At 42.3% G+C, this 20,398-nt stretch overlaps 1 protein-coding gene across 1 annotated transcript in view; it reads right to left on the bottom strand.

Moving 5' to 3' along the window:
- The window catches only part of RLF (RLF zinc finger), a 71,190-nt gene that overhangs the window by 24,858 nt on the left and 25,934 nt on the right, over window positions 1-20,398 (bottom strand). The window contains exons 2-5 of the mRNA XM_004591536.2: window positions 17,288-17,442; window positions 15,963-16,044; window positions 8,850-8,982; window positions 4,575-4,777 (exon numbers count right to left, since the gene is read on the bottom strand). Coding sequence (XP_004591593.2) covers window positions 4,575-4,777; window positions 8,850-8,982; window positions 15,963-16,044; window positions 17,288-17,442 — 573 coding nt within the window. The remainder of the gene's footprint in view (window positions 1-4,574; window positions 4,778-8,849; window positions 8,983-15,962; window positions 16,045-17,287; window positions 17,443-20,398) is intronic.

Genomic DNA, 20,398 nt, shown 5'->3' with positions numbered 1-20,398 from the left:
GTAGTGACTATTTTTTTGTTAATTTTATGGGTAAAAGAATTGAGCTAACTGCTTATGGCCAACTGCATTCTGATCGTTGTTTTCATTTCTCTAGGTATTTTGTGAAAAACATACTTTGGCTATGTACTCCAGGCAATCCAATCGAGTATAAACAGCCATCCAGAAGTTTCAGAATTCCAAATCCTACTCTCACCTCTCCCAATGATAAATGTGACTGTTTCTTATCCTAAGCAAATAAAACAAGAAAAACCCTCCTGTGAATCAAATCTACTCTAACTACGAATCACAACTGAGGAAGAAACAGATGCTTGTAACAGAAGGTTGCCAGTGCCATTGATTGGGAGCATTTAAATGAGATATGTGAGGGTAAGACTGCCATGTGTAAAAGCAAAGCAGAGGGCCTGGCGCGGCTAAAGTCCTTGCTTTGCATGCACCAGGATCCGATATGAGTGCAAGCTCATGATCTGGCTGCTCCACATCCCATCCAGCTCCCTGCTTGTGGCCTGGGAGGGCAGTAGAGGACCGCCCAAAGCCCTGAGACCCTACTCCCGAGTGGGGGCCCCTACTCCCGAGTGGGAGACCCAGAAGAAGCTCCTGGCCCCTGGCTTCAGATCAGCTCAACTCAGACTGATGCAGCCATTTAGGGAGTGAACCAACGAAGGGAAGATCTCTCTCTGTAAATCTTTAGACAATCACAACAAAGATTTTAACTGAAGTTTCTCAAAAAGGGGAGCTGTATCAACTCACTTTGAACAGGGTGTTAAGACATCCAAAGAAACTACTAACTCAAGCATCAACCTATGATTTAGTCAGTCATAGAATAAGGCATTGTAGCATGGCCGTGAGGATTAAAGACAACAAAGCACATGAAGCAGCTAGCACAGTAAAACACAACAGAATATAGCAAGACCAAAGATACAAGTTGTAGCTGATTATTCCTGACTCCCTCCCACCTCCAACAGAGAGAACAAGGCTGGAAGGCAACTGACTATTTAAAAGAAACCTCGTAAAACCTAAGTTCTAATATCAGAAATATCAGAGCATATTGGTAGGCATGTTAATTATATCACGTTATTTAGTCGTATAAGCAGAGACACTGATTAGGCAGTGGCTATCAATCTGAAGTCAGGAGGAGAGCAGTAGGCTATAGAAAACATTTGATATTTGGACCATAGTTTGTATTAAAAGCTACAAGACAAGGTAAGATCACTGTAGATAGAAAAAGAGGTAATCCAGACCCCAGTGCGAGCAAGTTAAGCCATCAACTACAATGTCACACCCTGTACTACTAACAGGACCGGTTCAGGCCCGGTTGCTCCTTTTCTAACCCAGCTCCCACTGCTGCACTTAGGAAAGGAGCAGAAGACGGCCCAGTGCTTAGCTTTGTATCCAATAACATGGGAGACCTGGATGGAGTCCAGGCTCCCGAGTTCCACCTAACCCAGGCTCAGATGCTGTTGTCATTTGGAGTGTGAACCAGCTGATGGAAGACCTGTTGGTCTCTGTCACTCTTTCAAATAACATACATATATATTTTTTTAAAGATTCATTTATTTTTATTGCAAAGTCAGATATACAGAGAGGAGGAGAGACAGAGAGGAAGATCTTCCGTCCGATGATTCACTCCCCAAGTGACCACAATGGCCAGAGCTGAAGCCAGGAGCCAGGAACTTCCTCCAGGTCTCCCCCTGGGGTGCAGGGTCCCAAGCCTTTGGGCCATCCTCGACCGCTTTCCCAGGCCACAAGCAGGGGGCTGGATGGAAAGCGGAGCTGCCGGGATTAGAACCGGCACCCATATGGGATCCCAGCACATTCATGGTGAGTACTTTAGCCGACAGACCACCACGCCGGGCCCCAATAAAATAAGTATTTTAAAAAGAAGTAAGAGGTGACCCAATGACAGAGTCACTGAATACTGCAGTATTTATTCATCAGAAAACAAACCAGAAACAGAAAGGAACTATCAGCGAAGCAGACCATAGAAACAAAGTGAAAAACTTGATCAAGGAGACAGAACTAAGAAATTAGACTAGTAAACTAACCCAAGTGAAAACTGGAAACTCAGCATAGGACTTTAATCATCTAGTGGGGTGGCAGGGGCAAATGTCATTTTACAATGTCTTTGTGGGAAAAATATCTAATAGTAAATCTGGCAGGATGCAAAGGGGGCATTTGGAACAGTAACCACATGGAATGCTATATCTCATATCTGACTGTCCCAAGTCACATTCCAAATTTTCCTATTTCCAACTTTCTGCTGCTACACCTTGGAGATGATAGGTGGCAGGCGATGGCCTACATACTTGGGTCCTCGGCACTCAAACAGGAAACCTGGACTGAGTTCCTGGCTCTGACTCCTGGAGTACTTGGGTAGTGAACCAGCAGTCTGTCTCTTTTCCTCTCCCCCACTTTTCAAATAAATAAATAAATAAATTTAAAAATAATACATTCGTAGGGCCCGGCGGCGTGGCCTAGCGGCTAAAGTCCTCGCCTTGAAAGCCCCGGGATCCCATATGGGCGCCGGTTCTAATCCCGGCAGCTCCACTTCCCATCCAGCTCCCTGCTTGTGGCCTGGGAAAGCAGTTGAGGACGGCCCAATGCCTTGGGACACTGCACCCGCGTGGGAGACCCGGAAGAGGTTCCAGGTTCCCGGCTTCGGATCGGCGCGCATCGGCCCGTTGCGGCTCACTTGGGGAGTGGATCATCGGACGGAAGATCTTCCTCTCTGTCTCTCCTCCTCTGTGTATATCTGGCTGTAATAAAATGAATAAATCTTTAAAAAAAAAAAAAAAATACATTCGTAAAACTAAGAAACAATACTGATGATATAAGAAAAGCAGAGAAGCAACTGGAAAAGGAAGCAGGTTCCATTAAAGATGAAGGAAATAACAGTATTTACTACTATGGGGAGGTTCCGAGAGAGGGAAAAATTGATGACACAGCACAGAAAAGGAACTAATGGATATTGGAGATAAGCAGGACATTGGTAGCTAAATAAATACAATTAAAGAACAGCAAAGGAAATAAGGCTGCATGCCAGGCTGAGATAAAGAAGACAGACTACAAAAAAGCAGAGTAAGGAGGAAAGTCAATAAATAAGGAAGATGAGAGACAAGAAAAAAGATAATGGGTTATGTAAAACATGTAATGCTATGTATGTTATATTATAAGTTGTGTATAAACTAAAATTGAAATGTCAATGAGGTGGTCACAGAATGTGGTTAAGAACTCGCATTTATTTTTAACATACTGGTTACTCATTACTATGTCAACTAATTCCATAATGATGTAAATTTTTGCTGATGGTATATTGGAAGGGTCTCCCTAAGAAGCCGTTGAACTAGGCCGGACAGTAAGATGCTGGACTCTATGTTTGGTATATGCTTGCAATGAGGGAATCTCAACTGAGCTTGAACTGTGGGTATGTAACAAGGTGGAGGAATCCACCATGGGGGGAGGGTGTGGAGAGGGGTGGGGGGTATCCCAGTACCTATGAAACTGTGTCACATAATACAATGTAATTAAATAAATAAATAAATAGATAGATAGATAATGGGATAGTCTATATATTAAAGCAATGGAATGTAAAGAGTTGTAACTGGAATGTACAAGTTACAAGGCAGAACACAGAAGTTTTAAGAATTACTACTGGATAGAAAAAGATCCTGTGATTCCCATATTTAGTAGCAAACTTTAATACTAAGTAAAATAAAATTTCATGAATCGTTCTGAAAGGCAGGTGAGAAAATTAAAGGCACATAATGCATAAAAACTAGGCATTCCTAATTTTTCCATATAATTTACTAAAAACTACAAGTGAAAACTAGGTGTAAAATTTCTAAGAGGGAAACTGACTCAGGTTTGAAGGAGGATCCCATGAGACTATCTTTCTGGGCTCTAAAGTCCTCTACTTGACTGCTTACAGGGTTAATTGTGTAAAACAAAAAGTAACTCCGAATAAAACTAAGTACCACTCTCTTTAGTTTGCCTTTTGACACAATGTTAACAACTTCTGCACTTTCAACCATCATGTGATCATTATTCTACTAAGAAAAAACAGCTTTCAGATGCCAGTGTTGTGGCACAACAGCTGTTTGTGATGCTGGCATTCCGTATGGCACCCATATGGGAGCACTTGAGTCCTGGCTGTTTGGTTTCTGATCCAGTGCCCGGGTGATGGACCCGAGAACGCAGATGATTCAAGTACTTGGGCCTTGCTACCCAAGCAGCCTGGACTCCTGGTTTTGTCCCGACCCACCTAGGCCACTGCAGCCATCTGGGGAATGAATTCGTGAGTGGAGGACTTCCTCCTTTCACTGTCTCACTTTAAATCTTAAAAACAACTTTCAGATGCAAAAATTTCACAACCCACCAATACCTAAACATATAAATATAAATCTATACATTCTTTATCTACTTGTCAAACCAACAGATAAAAACACAATTTCAAATTCAATCTGTTGAAAAATTAAATACATTAATAATATGGTACATTATGTAGATGGGAAAAAACAAGCATAGAACATGTATCAAAATCTATTTTCATAGCAGGTATGAATGAGTTGTTTACTTACCTCCTTAATAGCATCCTCACTAGGGAGCATAGAACATAAACATGTGATATAGGCTTGCTGAAAAGATGATACATTTGAAATTTCTTTGGATTCTGCACATAGTTTTGATAAAGCAGTGGCCTGGGGGACGCAGTTAGATTTCAACAAATGTTTTATTCGCATCTGCAGAAAGGCAGGTCCTTCTTGTGCAATAAATTTATTGACTAGAAAAAAGGAAAATTAAAATGGTTTGATAATATATCATACATCGTATCAGGTTTGTTGAGATGAAAGTTCGTATTTATTGTTGATTGTTTTAGTTAATAAAAATTCAGTTGATGTAAACAATTCTCAATGAGAGAAAAACAAACTTTGTTAATGATTTCCATATTAATTAGTAGTTATATTTTGAACACAAATCCTTTCAATAAAGCTAACACTATATTTATAACAAATTGAATTATCGGAGAGATAATAGTAAGCAAAGATGAAATAACTATAAGTGTAACTGAAGAAAATGAAGCAAATAACCTATATAATATTAATGACAAATTAACACTTATTAAGTACCAAACTTAAAGCTAAATGTTTTTGTATACCTCTCATTTATTCTTCACACCACCAGCAAGGCAAGTATTATTATCCCAATCTAAGGTTAGGAAAATTGATACTCAGAGAAGTTAGGTAACTTGCCAAGGATTCCAAAGCCAGTGGTGCTCTTTCCTCTAAACCAGGCATTTCTCAAAGTGTGTTCCACCGACCAAAAGACCTGAGAGATAGCCCTAGAAAAAAAAAGGATTCCTTGGTCAAATCTCTGAACAGTCCTGCAATAAAGAAAACTGTTCACTTTTATTTAACCCTATGTTTCCCAAGCTGATTTGACCAGAGAACCCTTTTAAACGTATTATTACTACCCTTGAAAGCCGAAGTTTCTGGCTTAGCACACTTTGGAAAATGCTGTTCTGAGTAGTAATGATTATTGAGCATCACCGTACAGTGCCCTGGACAAGCCCTTGCTTTCTGAATAGCAGTTACTCTCAATGAGTGTGTGATGTACTTAAAAGGTACAGAATAAAGTAAGAATAGTTTGAGCCAAGCCAAGCGGTTAACAAATTGCTTAAAGTGGTCAATCAAAAATACTAGTTCTGACACTTGAACGTGCCTATCAATCACCTAGGAAGCATAGTAAGTGCAGGTTGTGAATCACTTGTCTGGGAGAGAACATCAGATCCTACTTTCCTAAGAAGCTTTCTGTTAACATCCATACCGCTAGGTCTGTAGGCCTGTAAGTCTGTACAAATAAGGAACAGCAATGATCTACACAAAGAAGAAACCACTGACCCAATTTTAACTATGTATCAGAATCAACTACAGAATTTTTAAAATAATTGTTTCAAAGTAGATCATTATGCAGGTATACACAGTTGCAGATACACATACATATATATGTAAGACACAGATTACACAAGGTACACAAAAAAGGTACGCAGTTGAAAAGTCATTTCAGTTACCCTCTGTGCCCTATAGCTTCCCTCCCCAAAGAAACTGTTCCTAACTTTGTTTATGCTCCAGAAAATGAATACAAAAAACATATTTCTTTTCCCACATACTGTATCAAACAAGCCATTTCATCACCAGCCCATTATTTTTAACTGATTTACATGTTTTCAAATTTTTTGCACATCTATAACACAATTTACAACCCCATAAACAGGTTATTTCACATGACAGCAACTACAGGACAAATTTCTTTTTCTTAAATTTTTATTGGTAAGGCAGGGTTACAGACAGGAGGAGACACAGGGATCTTCCATTCATCGCTTCACGCCTCAATTTGCAACAATAGCAGGAGCTGAGCTGATTTGAAGCCAGGGAGGGGTCAGGAACATCTTCTGGATCTCCTACATGGATTATGGGTCCAAAGGACTTAGCTCATCCTCCTCTAATTTCTCAGGTCATAATAAGCAAGTTGGATAGGAAATGGAAGAGTGGGACATGAATAGGTACCCATACGGGACGCCAGAGATAGAAGGTGGAAGATTTGTCTATTGAGCCTGGTGCTGGCCCCAGGCTATTTTTTTTAAAAAAGATTTACTTTTATTGGAAAGGCAGACATACAGAGGAGGAGAGACAGAGAGGAAGATCAAGGAACCTCTTCCGGGTCTCCCATCAGGTACTGGGTCCCAAGACTTTGGGCCATCCTTGACTGCTTTCCCAGGCCACAGGCAGGAGCTGGATGGAACACGGGGCCACCGGGAGACACAAACTGATGCACGCATTCAAGGCGAGGATTTTAGCCACTAGGCTTCCATGCCGCCCCCCTCACCCTCCAGGATATTTTAATTGAACAAAATAAACAAATCACTAAACTGAAAGGTACTGAGTTTAAAAACTATACTTTTGCATTTCTACTACTTTATTTAACAGAAAGCAGTCAATGAAATAATAATCACTACTTTTGGTGTCAAATATGTAAATATCCATACAGGGCAGCATATATAAAAGAAAGTTTTCAATGTTTTGTCTATGAAATTAGGTAAAGGCCAATTGTGAGATTAGTCAGGTAGGTCACAGGTTGCCCACCACTTCATGTGAACCTTGAATACTTTAATAGCTACGTAGCCATCACATACCCAACCGATAGTGGGCACTTAGGTAATCTTTATTGAACAGAGAAGATAACACAGTTTTGTCGTTGTTGTTGTTGTTGTTTTTTGTAAACTGATTCTTTCCATTTCCTGGTGTTTTAAATGTGGAAGAAAAACTGCTATAAACTACAGAGGTGAAGTGATATTTGACTAGTATACTAGGAAAAAATAAACTGAGGGTGCTTAATTTATGCTTTTTTGGTTTTTGAATTGGACTTGCCTACACATAGTATTCGTCTCTGCCTTACTTGGGAAAAGCAGCAGAAGTCCTTGGGCCCTTACATTCACATGGGATACTCTAGTCTGGGCCAGGTTTGGCCAATTTGGCCATCTGGGCACCAAACCAGCATATGGAAGATATCTTCCTAAGAACAAATAAATCTCTCAAAAAAGAAAAAGGTTCAAATGGCACGTTTATTTTAAGGCATCAGCATTCAAAGTGTTTGCTGATGCCTTAAAATATATAACACACACAAACTGAAGGTAGGTCAGTGCAGTAATTGTTCTGAAATGTTTTCCCCGGCAAAAAATGAATATTCCACAGAAAGTGATCCTTTATACTTTCCATTCACTAGAAATAAACGAAGTTTCTTTCAGTAGTTGGCTAAAGCAAATGAGGCAGGTTTTGTGTCTAAATTGCAAATATCAACTCAAATCCAAATTTTTCTGGTCTGAAATTAACAACTTTGGGTGAAAAATTTCATTTTTGGGGCGGATATTTAGCCTAGCAGTTAAGATGCCCTTGTCCTGTACAGAAGTACCTGGATCTGATTCCCAGCTCCAGCCCCAAACTCCAGCTTCCTTCCACGGCAGATTCGGGGGGTAGCTCAGGTAACTGAATCCTGCCACCAGCTCAGCTGACTTGAATTGTGCCTGGCCCCGTTCATTACAAGTATTTGGGGGATGTACTCATGGAGACCTCTCTCTCCCTATGCCTCCTAAATAACTGTTTTGAGAAAGGTTTATAGGCCTGCCTTGTAATGCAGCAGGAAAAGCCGCAGACTGCAATGCCTGCATGCCATGTAGGGTCCAGTTCCTAACCTGACTGCTCCACTTCTGATCTAGCTCCTTGCTAATGCCCTGGGAAAAGCGGTGAAAGATAGGGTAGGTGTCTCAGCCTCATTCCCCACCACGAGAGACCTGGATGCTGCTTCTGACTCCTGGTTTCAGCCTAGCACAACCCTGGCCACTGCGGCCATCTGGAGAGCAAGTGAATCAGCAGGTGGAAGATGTTCTTTCTCTTTCAAATAAACAGATGAATCTTTTCTTCTCTAAAAAAAGTCATTTTTAAAAACTTCAATTTTTCCATTTTTCCATAACTCATGTAATACCATCTAGTTAATAAATATAAAATAAAAGAGCAATTATTTTCCATGGCCCTCAAGTGGTACAACTTGTGGTAAAAGTTGGAGCAAGACAGTGACATCCCGAGGACTAAAGTAGTTTACTGATTTCAACTTCTGAAACTCATTGAGTATTGTCATAAATGTAGAATTTTAAAATTTTAAAATGCTAAAATACATAAAACACTACCTAATAAAGCAAAAATTGTTACTTAAGTAACAAAATCAACAAACTCAAACTAATTTCAATTCTCTTAGCATTAAATTCTCCTCTAATATAATCAATAAAAATTTTTAAGACTTACCTTCCTCTGTTTCCACTGGCTGTTGAGATAGAATTTTAAGAAGAACTGGGTTTTTCCATACACCTTCCTTGGTAACATGAACCAATATTTGTAGGTTATTATTCCCAAATTCCAATAATGCATCATGTGACTCCTAAAACAAAAACAGCGTGTCCAGAAAACAAGCTAATAATTACAAAAAGAAATTCAGGGGCAGCCATTTGGCACAGTAGTTAAGGAAGCACTTGTGACATCTCATTTTGGAGTGGCTGTGCTAGATTCCTGGCTCTGCTTCCTGCTGATGTACACCATGATTCAAGTACTTAGGTTCCTGTCACTTTGATGAGAAACCTGAAATCGTCCTAGACTTGTAGCTTCAACTGGGCCCCGCCTTAATTATTAAGAGCATCTGGAGAGTCAGTGAATAGAAGATTCCTCTGTCCACCTCTTTCAAATAAAATGAAATTAAACAATTTTTTTAAAATTACATTTAAAAACTGTGAAACTCGGACCTGGCGGCATGGCCTAGCTGCTAAAGTCCTCACCTTGAAAGCCCTGGGATCCCATATGGGCGCCGGTTCTAATCCCAGTAGCTCCACTTCCCAAGCACTTTCCCTGCTTGTGGCCTGGGAAAGGCAATCGAGGCTCACTTGGGGAGTGAATCATCGGATGGAAGATCTTCCTCTCTGTCTCACCTCCTCTCTGTATATCTGACTTTGTAATAAAAATAAACAACTCTTTAAAAAAAACTGTGAAACTGTGTTGCTGCATTTTAATAAAACAGACATTTGCTCTAAGTTGAACAAAACCTTTAGTTCTAAAATTTCACTCATAAAACTATATATACAATTCAATTTTGCTTGCTGCATTACTACCGGATATTTAGAGTGCCCTATTAAGACAGCTTATATTATTAGCAGATTAAAGACTTGAATAGCCCTGGTGACAGTTTAGTTAATAACTTTAGGTCCAATGGGACAAATGCTACAACTACAAAAGAGAACTAGGGGCAGTCATCAAAACAGACACAATCTGGACACATATCCATGATCATGGACAGGAATTAAAATATCAGACTGCTCCTGGCCCCACGCTGCAGTACTCAGGTTTGACATCGGCTCAGGCTTCTGACTTAAGCTTCCTCGTAGCACAGACTCTGGGAGGCAGCAGTCATGCTTCAAATGGCCACCGAAGCAGGAAACCTAAACTGTTTCCAGCTCACGCCTTCATCTTCCAACTGGAGCCATACATTGCAAGCATCTGAGGTATGAACCAGCAGATCCAAGCTCTTTCTCAGCCTCTCAAACAAATTTTTAAATTTAAAAATTTGGAGCTGGATGGTAACTCAACAGCTAATCCTCTTGCCTTCAGTGCCAACATCCCATATGGGCGCTGGTTTGTGTCTCAGCTGCTCCACTTCTAATTCAACTCTCTGCTTGTGACATGGGAAAGCAGCAGAGGATGGCTCAAGTCCTTGTGCCCCTGCACGCACATGGCAGTTCCTGGCTTCACATCAGCTTAGTTCCTGCCATTGGGGCCATTTGGGGAGTGAGTGGTGAATGCAAGCTTTTTCTCTCTCCCCTCTCTGTAAATATGCCTTTCAAATAAAAATAAATTGTGCTGTCATTCCATTGGGGAATAGGCTTGAGTCTCTGCAGTTCTACCTTCAAATCAGCTCACCTGTTTGTGGTCTGGGAAAAAGACCAGAGTCTGGTCTAAATGCTTGGGAATCTGCCATCTACATGAGAGAACCAGAGGAAGCTCCCATCTCCCAGCTTCAGCCTGGCTCAAGCTTGGGCTTCTGCGGCCTCTTGGGAAATCAGCCTGACTCAAACTGGAGCCACTGTGGCTAGCTGGGGAACAAACCAGGGGATAGAAGACCTAATAAAAACAGAAAAGCCCTAGAAGAGTTACAGAGCTATAAATATCAACTGAAAATGTGGCTTAGTCTGATACAATGCTCTTACCAAAAAGTATCCTCAGTATTGCTATTTCATTCACTACTATTTAAAATAAGAAAAACTGGTTTTAACTTTCAGATACGAACAGAGCCTGTGTCTTTCTTTCACTCTTTTAAAAACTTATTTATTAATATTTGAAAGGCTGGGGGCTGCAGGAGAGAGCCTCTTGCTCGGATCCAGATCTCAGCCACCATGTGCTCATGATGAGCTGGGCCCGGCCGGGGAGCTCTGGGGTATTGGTTGTCTGAATCGCTGCTTAGGTAGCTCCAGGCTGATCCCACTGCTTCTGGGATCTGAGTCAATCCTAAAGATTCCCAATGCCAGTAACTCTTCCTTTGAAGAACTTCTAATCACTTAACAATGCTGAGCTGTGAACACCTATCATCCAAAAGATAAGGCTCAGGACTTGTCTAGCAGGATATTGTTTTGCCTGACATGATGATGGTTCAGGAAACTGGTCACATTAGGCAGGGCCATAATATTAACTAGCACTCTAGAACCTTATCCTGGGGTGGATTCTGTGCAGGATGAGTGGGCCACACCCTGTAGAAAGTTTAGCCCCAATGGTAAACCTAAAAGTTTGGGTGGTTATAGACTAAGCTAGGTGTGACCAAAGAGCCTGCCATCAATCACAGGTAAAGTCACCCGCAACAGTCTGGACCGGGCAAGGCAGCAGCACCCAAATGTGCATCCTGAATAGGTTGTGGGGTGGGCCGGGCTGCAACATTCACCAGCTCATACAAGGCCAAATGGAAGGCCAGAGTATGCCGGGTACTGGCCTAAAACCCAATGGCATGTATGTGAACTGGGTCTGGGAGTGGATCAAGTGGAAGAACTCGGGAAACTCCTTTGGCGAGTCATAGCTCTCGCTGGTGAACACGTGGTCCAGGTCTGGGGGTCAGACAAGCAGGGCATAGTAGCTCCAAAATGTGTAAATTGGTAATGGAACAGAATGTACTGGGCAGGACTGAGCAAACCTTAGCCTACAAACAAAACTAGAATCCAGCATGGAGCACAGGTCATACCATGCTAGGTTCTTGCTCCTAATGGTCCTCAGAGCAACCACGGGCAGGTGCGTGATTTACGGCTAGGAACAGGCCCAGTTGGGGAGGTAAGGGGACACCCTAACTGGGTTGAGGTTCCAACCAAGGGGCACATGTGCTGGAATGGGCGCTGCATTCTATCTAGGAAATAGTTGTAGTCACCAGAGGCACTAGTGTGGGCTGGGATTGGATGCACCAGGCCGGTTCAGACCCCAACACCATCTGGTGTCATGGAGAACCAGGGTAGATGTGGGACTGACTAGGCTGGGTCTCAATCCCCTACTAAGCCATGTGTGAGCTCTATGTGGTTATGGATGAGCCATGGCTGGGCTGAAACATCCAACAACAAGAACCAGAATGGGGTGAAAGCCAGCCAGGAAAAGCCACTGTTCCTGCTAGGACAGGAGATGAACCGAGTAGGGTTGGCTCAAGGACCCCCTGGAATGCGCAAAATCTGGCATTGGGAGGGGTTCTGATGGAGGAGCCTGGGCAACTCCTCTGGCAGGACACAGTCCCTGCAGGTAAGCGCAAGAAGCATGATAGGAAACAGCCCAGAATAGGCCATGGAAAGTTTCCCACTGGCATACATTTGGCATGGGTCAGGAGCAGACCAGGCTGAATCAGTTCATGTCATCCACTGGCAAATCCGATCACCATAACAGAGTGTGGGATGGGCCGGGTTTGGTCGCGACAAAACCAGTACACATTAAGGAATGCCAGGGCGTGGTTGCCTGTACTGGATTTGACTGCAGCACCCAACCAGCACACGTGAGATCCAGGAAGGGAGGGGCAGAGCTGGCAGGGGGACTAAGGGGCTGGTCCCCTCGCCGGACAGCTACTCCCACTGGAGAGTGTGGGCTGGGATGGGGACAGACCAGACTGAGCAGGGCTGCAACACCTGTGCGCTGCATGTGGACTAGATCAGGGCCGCAGCATCACCTGTCAGAAGCTGGCACTGGGGACTAATCCTGTCAAGTCAAATCACAGGACCACCTAAAAAGTGCATAAACCGGGACTGAGAGAGACCTGGGAGGGAAAAAGTGGGTTCCCCCTTCTTGGGTCACTATTCCTGTGGAAGGGCATGAAAACTAGGACGGGGGCTAGGATGGCTAGATAGAGAGGTACTCAACAACATCTGTGAGGGCTGGATGGTTGAGTTGGTTAGATGGAACTAAGCTTTAATACCCATTGACATTTCAATTTTAGTTTATACACAACATATAACATACATAACATAACAGTCAATGAGGTGGTCACAGAAGGTGGTTAAGAACTCGCATTTACTTTTACCATATTGGTTACTCATTACTATGTCAATTAATTCCATAATGATGTAAATTTTTGCTGATGGTATGTTGGAGCTTTCAATTGACTGGGATGATGCTCTGCTGGCTCTGTCTTCAGACCAGAGAGGGTATACCTAAGAAGCCGTTGGACTTGACTGGACAATAAGATGCTGGACTCTATGTTTGGTATACGCTTGCAATGGGGGAATCTCAACTGAACCTGAGCTGTGGTTATGCAACAAGGTGGAGGAATCCACCATGGTGGGAGGGTTTGGGGAGGGGTGGGGAGAACCCAAGTATCTATGTAATTGTGTCACATAATACAATGTAATTACTGAAGTTAAATAATAAATATAAAAAAAAAAAAAATACCCATTGACAAGTACCAGAGCCAAATGGGATGGGGGACAGACTGGTCTTCTGCTACACATACTGGCAAATCAGGGTAGGGGGCGGGCCTGGTGGGGATTACTGTGGGTCGCCCCAACTAGGCTGCAGCTCCCACTGGTTGATGTAAGGGCCGAGTATGTGCTGGGCAGAACCAGACTGGACTGCAACACCCATTGGTTCCAGTGCAACTCAGGACTGAAAACAGAACCAACCCAGCAATTGAAACCATCAGCTGATCGGGGTGATGGACTGTGGCGGGCCCTGTGCTTGCTAGAACATACAAGAATCTGGTCTGGGAATACCTCAAAGTATCTTTGGAGATCTCCCCAATCAAACTGCTGGACTCAGAACTCTAACCAAGACAAGACAGAGGACAGAACAGGACAATCATTCATCTCAGCTATATGTTGGCAGCGAAATATGGGGAAAACGGAGACTTTATGATGGACCATATCAATCAGTGGACGACCTCATCGAGCGAAACTGGCAGTGATTCACAACTGGAGAACTATTAAAACCACTTGAGCACATATCTCAGAGCATGCCCCACATCCGGGACTTGGGGTGGGCGGGAAACCGGGTGGGGCTTCTCCCTCAATATCCCCCTTTACCTCAGATACATGATGGAAACAATATTGACATAATAGCATTACCCACTTCCCTATACCCCCTGAACCTTTTTTTTAACCGTAATTAACTATGTAAAGATTGTCAACAACAATACAATAAAATAAATCTTAAAAAATTTTTAAAAAAAGACAAAAAAAAATTTTGAAAGGCTGAGGAGAGAGGGAGGGAGGGAGATTTTTCATCCACTACTTCACTTCCCAAGAAGTGAACTGGGTCAGGTTAAAGTCAGGAACCAGGAGCTTCTCCCAGGACTCCCACACAGGTGTGGGGGCCCAATCATTTGCTGCTTTCCTATGTACATTAGCAGAAGCTGGATGGGAAGTGGAGCAGACAGGACAGAAACTGGAATCCATATAGGATGTTGCCACAGCAGGTGGTGGCTTATCCTTCTACACACCACCACCAGCCCCCAGAGCCTGGATTTACATTTATCTCTACTATAGATACATCTTTTTCACTAACCACACTCTGAAAGTATATCCTACATTTCTGATAAACACTGAAAATACGCAGATGAAAGAAAAGCAATTATTAATTTAGGTAAACAATCTAAGAAAGTAATGAAGTTGAATCTTTTCTTAAAGCACTAATGAAAATGTTGAGTCCTATTAATAAGTAGATCTGCTTGTAGAGGACCATATGCTAAGACAAAAGTACCAGCAGAACTCAAAACATAGTAACAAAAGCCAAAGCGTCATGCATGAACAACTGGGTAGACACATGAGACTCCATTTCAGGGATTAAAATAGGACAAGAATATGACAAAGAATTCTCTTCTCCCCAAAGGAAAAAAAATTACTATGCTATCATTTCATTTAAGGTTTTATATTCAAGAGAAAAGAAACTTCTGGGTAATGTAATATGTCTGTAAAAATGCAAATCTTTGTTGGGGCCCACATCAAACAGATCCAACCTACAATTAATTACTCTCAAGAAAGCAGTTGACCAAGATCTGTAACCTGGTGTAACTAGGCAAGCTAATTAACTGCTGTATGCCTATCTCCTTATTGGAAAATGGAAATTCAAGTAATTTCCAAATTTTAAAAGGTTGGTAAATTCGATAAAAAGTTATAGAACATGTCAACGGTGTAAAGCAGGGCCTGGCACATAATCAGTGGCAAGTACATGACTGTTATCATTTGTTTGTTTATTCTTAATATTTTAGTCCCCATTAGAACACTCAAATTTTCCTCCTGTCTCTGGCTGGCAATGGACTTGCTTGTCCTCGTATTCTGTTCTTGCTTCCTATCAAGAAAAGTCCACCTACCAATCAAAGTGATAATCAAGCCAATATGAGAGCCCAATAAGTTCTCTGCATGAACAGAATCTAAAATGACCATGTTACCAGGCAGCGGGACAGACTGAACAATGCCTGGGTCAATCTTTGAAGCACTGGGGGAAAAAAGTGAATCCTAGATATGAGGAAATATGGTACTTTGTGTACTGAAGTTGACCATGTAAGTACACTATGAGCAATTCTGACACTAGTACCTTATAACCAAGTGATTTTAAATTCTGAGTGTTTAATTTCACCTAAGATTTGTTTTTAAGTAATGAAAAATTTTCTGTCAATTTCTAAGTTACGGACTTTTCTGTTGATTTCTAAGCTATGGAAAGCAAAACTAAATGAAACAAAAAAAAAAAAATCTATTTTAACACATCACTGCATGCCATGAGCCAAGTCTTTATCATTTTCCTGAATGCAATAATGTTTCAACACACAATGAACTTGTTGTTTTAACTGTTCAATGTTAGCATGCTCAAAGTAATTAAAGGAGTCTTAGGCCCTAGATTAAACATGTTTTTCAGTTAAAATCAACTCACCTGTAGAGACTGAAGGAATGGTACCCAGACTTCACACGGCAGTTCACTTTCAGGCACTGAAAGCAATAATTCAAAACAACTCCTACAACAGTAAGTAAACAGAGTGGTAACAGTAAGTACAGTACATTATTAATAATGAATACATATTTTATTTCTGTTTAGACTATCTAAAACATTTTACTCTTCAAAGTTTTTACATTGGTTTTTCAACTTAAAAAAAAGCAGAGAAAAACAAAGCTTTACATTTACATTGTTGTTTTTATATATTTGGCATAAAACAGTAAGTCTTTCAGCAATCACATTCCAAACAGTTTGATACAATTTACTTGGGTATGGGAAGAGAACCATAAAGAACAATTCTGAACAGAGCAGATAAAAACAAGAGCTCATGATGCTACCAATCAACAATAAAAATCTGCTGTTACTTGTAGAGGAAGCAAACTGATCAGCAGTCATTTCTTCACTTTTAAGATACCAAGTCCCCTCCTGCAAAGTTTCTTCTTTCTACCCTACCCATTATCCAGAATGCATAGAAAAGAAATAACAGCAAGACATTTTTAATGTAAATGCTCAATAACATAAAGATCAACTCAAAATACCAATCAAGCAACTCATCCTAAAGTCCTGCAGAATGTTACTTTACCCTTCAGGAATTAACTAACATGGAAAGTGGGCACTGGTAGGAACAACAATAGGATTAGGAAGCTTTTTGTTCCATGAAAGTTCCACTGTTAAGAGGATTTGGGCTTTGGCAAGCAGAAAGAAAATAGCTGAGGCCAGAGAAAATAAAATAAACCACTACACAAGAAGTGATTCCTCTAACAATCTGTAATTCTATAAGAAGATCCCCAACTAAACCTACATATCTCTTCCAACTAAGTAAATATTAAAACAGTAGTTAAAGTGATAATCACATACTGTACAGTGACATTTTCTGCTAATAAAATAATTCTTAGTTCAAATAATGTAACCAATTAGTTCAAATTACAGAATTGCTTGGTATTTCTGTCTTCCCCCTCCAAGGATTTTAGTGTTTCCCAAAGACCACCAGAATTTCCAGATGTCATTTAAATTGTTCTATACCTAACACAAAACCAGAATGTATCATTCTCAGACTCAGTCCCAGCAGGCAGTTAAAAATTATGCTGGTTGGCTGGAAGAAACTAGGGAACCCAAGTATGAAGACTCAAAGAAAAAGAATTTTCAAAGATACAGTCTAGTGGATTTTTGAAGAATTAATATGGTAACCACTGTAAAGAGAAGTTAGGCAAACATAAAAACCATGGTTACAAAATAGTAAAAGTCGCTTAAGTGCTTAAACTTACAGTACTAATCTGCCAAGCACTAAGAGGACATCTTCACATTCAGTAGTTAAATATGGACGTGCACTGGCAAAGCTTTGGATGGCAAGTCGATACACCTCCAGAAGGTACACAATGTGTTCGGACGCATTCTTGTTGCTTGCATATTGTAATAAAGTCTAAAAGGTAAAATTAAACATTTTGATATTTTACAAATAAAAAAAATGAACCAAATAGATTATCATTGTTCTCAAATGTGAAATTCTTCCTTTTTTCCTGACAGATGCATGCACCTCTCATGTGCCTTTTGGGGCTCCAGTTTATTTGCAGAATTCTATTTATATCACTTAACAAACTGCTTCAGCTGAGTAAAAGGCAGAACTGTTCTAACCTGAGAACAAATGAAGGAGAGTTATAAAATGTTGTTTACTACAGGTGGAGTTCCACTTTTGAAATACAACAATAAAGTTTCATTAATGCAACAGAAATGGAGCATAAAACATCTGGTGCTGTACGTGTACAAAAATAAAACTAACACCTGCCTACTGTAAGCAACTTATTCCTGAATTCAGCCCAACCGAGCACTATAGCTCCATAGACTCCATATTACAATATATGGTACTGAGTAGGATTCCAGGGATTAATTCACATTAACCAACACATAAAAGATTATTGTTAAATTTTTTCTCTTAAATTTATTAAAAAGAGACCAGACTTACACACCAGATACCAGTTCACAATGACAGGTATGGTCATGACCACCTGCGGTATCGATTTCCCATATTATACAGTACCTGAAAAATTATCTGAGTATGGAATCTAAATTAAAAAATAATGGAACCATGATAAAGATTGACAGATTAGGGGACTGGGGCCTAAGGACTTGAACCTCCGGCAGGCAGCCACCTTGCTGCCTGACGGGGGCCATGGGATGGCCATGCCTCAAGCCTGGGAACACACAGTAGCTACCACGTGCACGTGGTGAGCTGCTCCCAGATTTGCCGGAACCTCGATGGCTACCCCTTTTCTGGGTGAGTCCCGGATGTCTGTGTAGCGAGTATGGGCCTCCCCTACTGCTCGCCATGTGGCTGGAGCTGGGGAGGGGTGGGACTGGGGCCTAAGGACTTGAACCTCCGGCAGGCAGCCACCTTGTTGCCTGCCGGGAGCCTTGGGATGGCCACGCCTCAAGCCTGGGAACACACAGTAGCTACCGCGTACACGTGGTGAGCTGCGCCAGGCTCCGCCTGCTGGCAGCCCGGCCAGAGAGTTTTGGACTTTTGGTTCTTTGACCTGCTGCCTGGGAGGCTCCCTCCTGAACCCACAGTGCTTTGGGGCGTGAAGCACTGTGCTTGCTAATAACCTGATCTGGGAACACCTCAAAGTCTCTTTGGGGATCCCTTCAATCAAAATGGAGGAAACAGAATGCTGGCAATGAGGGAATCCCAAATGAACTTGAGGCTTGCACCTAATGGTTCTCAGAGCAACCACGCGCAGGTGTGTGATTTACGGCTAGGAACAGGCCCAGTTGGGGAGGTAAGGGGACACCACAACTGGGATGAGGTTCCCACCAAGGGGCACATGTGCTGGAATGGGCGCTGCACTCTATCTAGGAAATAGTTGTAGTCACCAGAGGCACTAGTGTGGGCTGGGATTGGATGCACCAGGCCGGTTCAGACCCCAACACCATCTGGTGTCATGGAGAACCAGGGTAGATGTGGGACTGACTAGGCTGGGTCTCAATCCCCTACTAAGCCATGTGTGAGCTCTATGTGGTTATGGATGAGCCATGGCTGGGCTGAAACATCCAACACCAAGAACCAGAATGGGGTGAAAGCCAGCCAGGAAAAGCCACTGTTCCTGCTAGGACAGGAGATGAACCGAGTAGGGTTGGCTCAAGGACCCCCTGGAATGCGCAAAATCTGGCATTGGGAGGGGTTCTGATGGAGGAGCCTGGGCAACTCCTCTGGCAGGACACAGTCCCTGCAGGTAAGCGCAAGAAGCATGATAGGAAACAGCCCAGAATAGGCCATGGAAAGTTTCCCACTGGCATACATTTGGCATGGGTCAGGAGCAGACCAGGCTGAATCAGTTCATGTCATCCACTGGCAAATCCGATCACCATAACAGAGTGTGGGATGGGCCGGGTTTGGTCGCGACAAAACCAGTACACATTAAGGAATGCCAGGGCGTGGTTGCCTGTACTGGATTTGACTGCAGCACCCAACCAGCACACGTGAGATCCAGGAAGGGAGGGGCAGAGCTGGCAGGGGGACTAAGGGGCTGGTCCCCTCGCCGGACAGCTACTCCCACTGGAGAGTGTGGGCTGGGATGGGGACAGACCAGACTGAGCAGGGCTGCAACACCTGTGCGCTGCATGTGGACTAGATCAGGGCCGCAGCATCACCTGTCAGAAGCTGGCACTGGGGACTAATCCTGTCAAGTCAAATCACAGGACCACCTAAAAAGTGCATAAACCGGGACTGAGAGAGACCTGGGAGGGAAAAAGTGGGTTCCCCCTTCTTGGGTCACTATTCCTGTGGAAGGGCATGAAAACTAGGACGGGGGCTAGGATGGCTAGATAGAGAGGTACTCAACAACATCTGTGAGGGCTGGATGGTTGAGTTGGTTAGATGGAACTAAGCTTTAATACCCATTGACATTTCAATTTTAGTTTATACACAACATATAACATACATAACATAACAGTCAATGAGGTGGTCACAGAAGGTGGTTAAGAACTCGCATTTACTTTTACCATATTGGTTACTCATTACTATGTCAATTAATTCCATAATGATGTAAATTTTTGCTGATGGTATGTTGGAGCTTTCAATTGACTGGGATGATGCTCTGCTGGCTCTGTCTTCAGACCAGAGAGGGTATACCTAAGAAGCCGTTGGACTTGACTGGACAATAAGATGCTGGACTCTATGTTTGGTATACGCTTGCAATGGGGGAATCTCAACTGAACCTGAGCTGTGGTTATGCAACAAGGTGGAGGAATCCACCATGGTGGGAGGGTTTGGGGAGGGGTGGGGAGAACCCAAGTATCTATGTAATTGTGTCACATAATACAATGTAATTACTGAAGTTAAATAATAAATATAAAAAAAAAAAAATACCCATTGACAAGTA

This window comes from Ochotona princeps, chromosome 2 (genome assembly GCF_030435755.1).
Source record: "Ochotona princeps isolate mOchPri1 chromosome 2, mOchPri1.hap1, whole genome shotgun sequence".
Lineage (NCBI taxonomy): Eukaryota > Metazoa > Chordata > Mammalia > Lagomorpha > Ochotonidae > Ochotona > Ochotona princeps.
The sequence above is the reverse complement of the archived record's forward strand: the minus strand, read 5'-3'. Positions and strand labels throughout refer to the sequence as shown.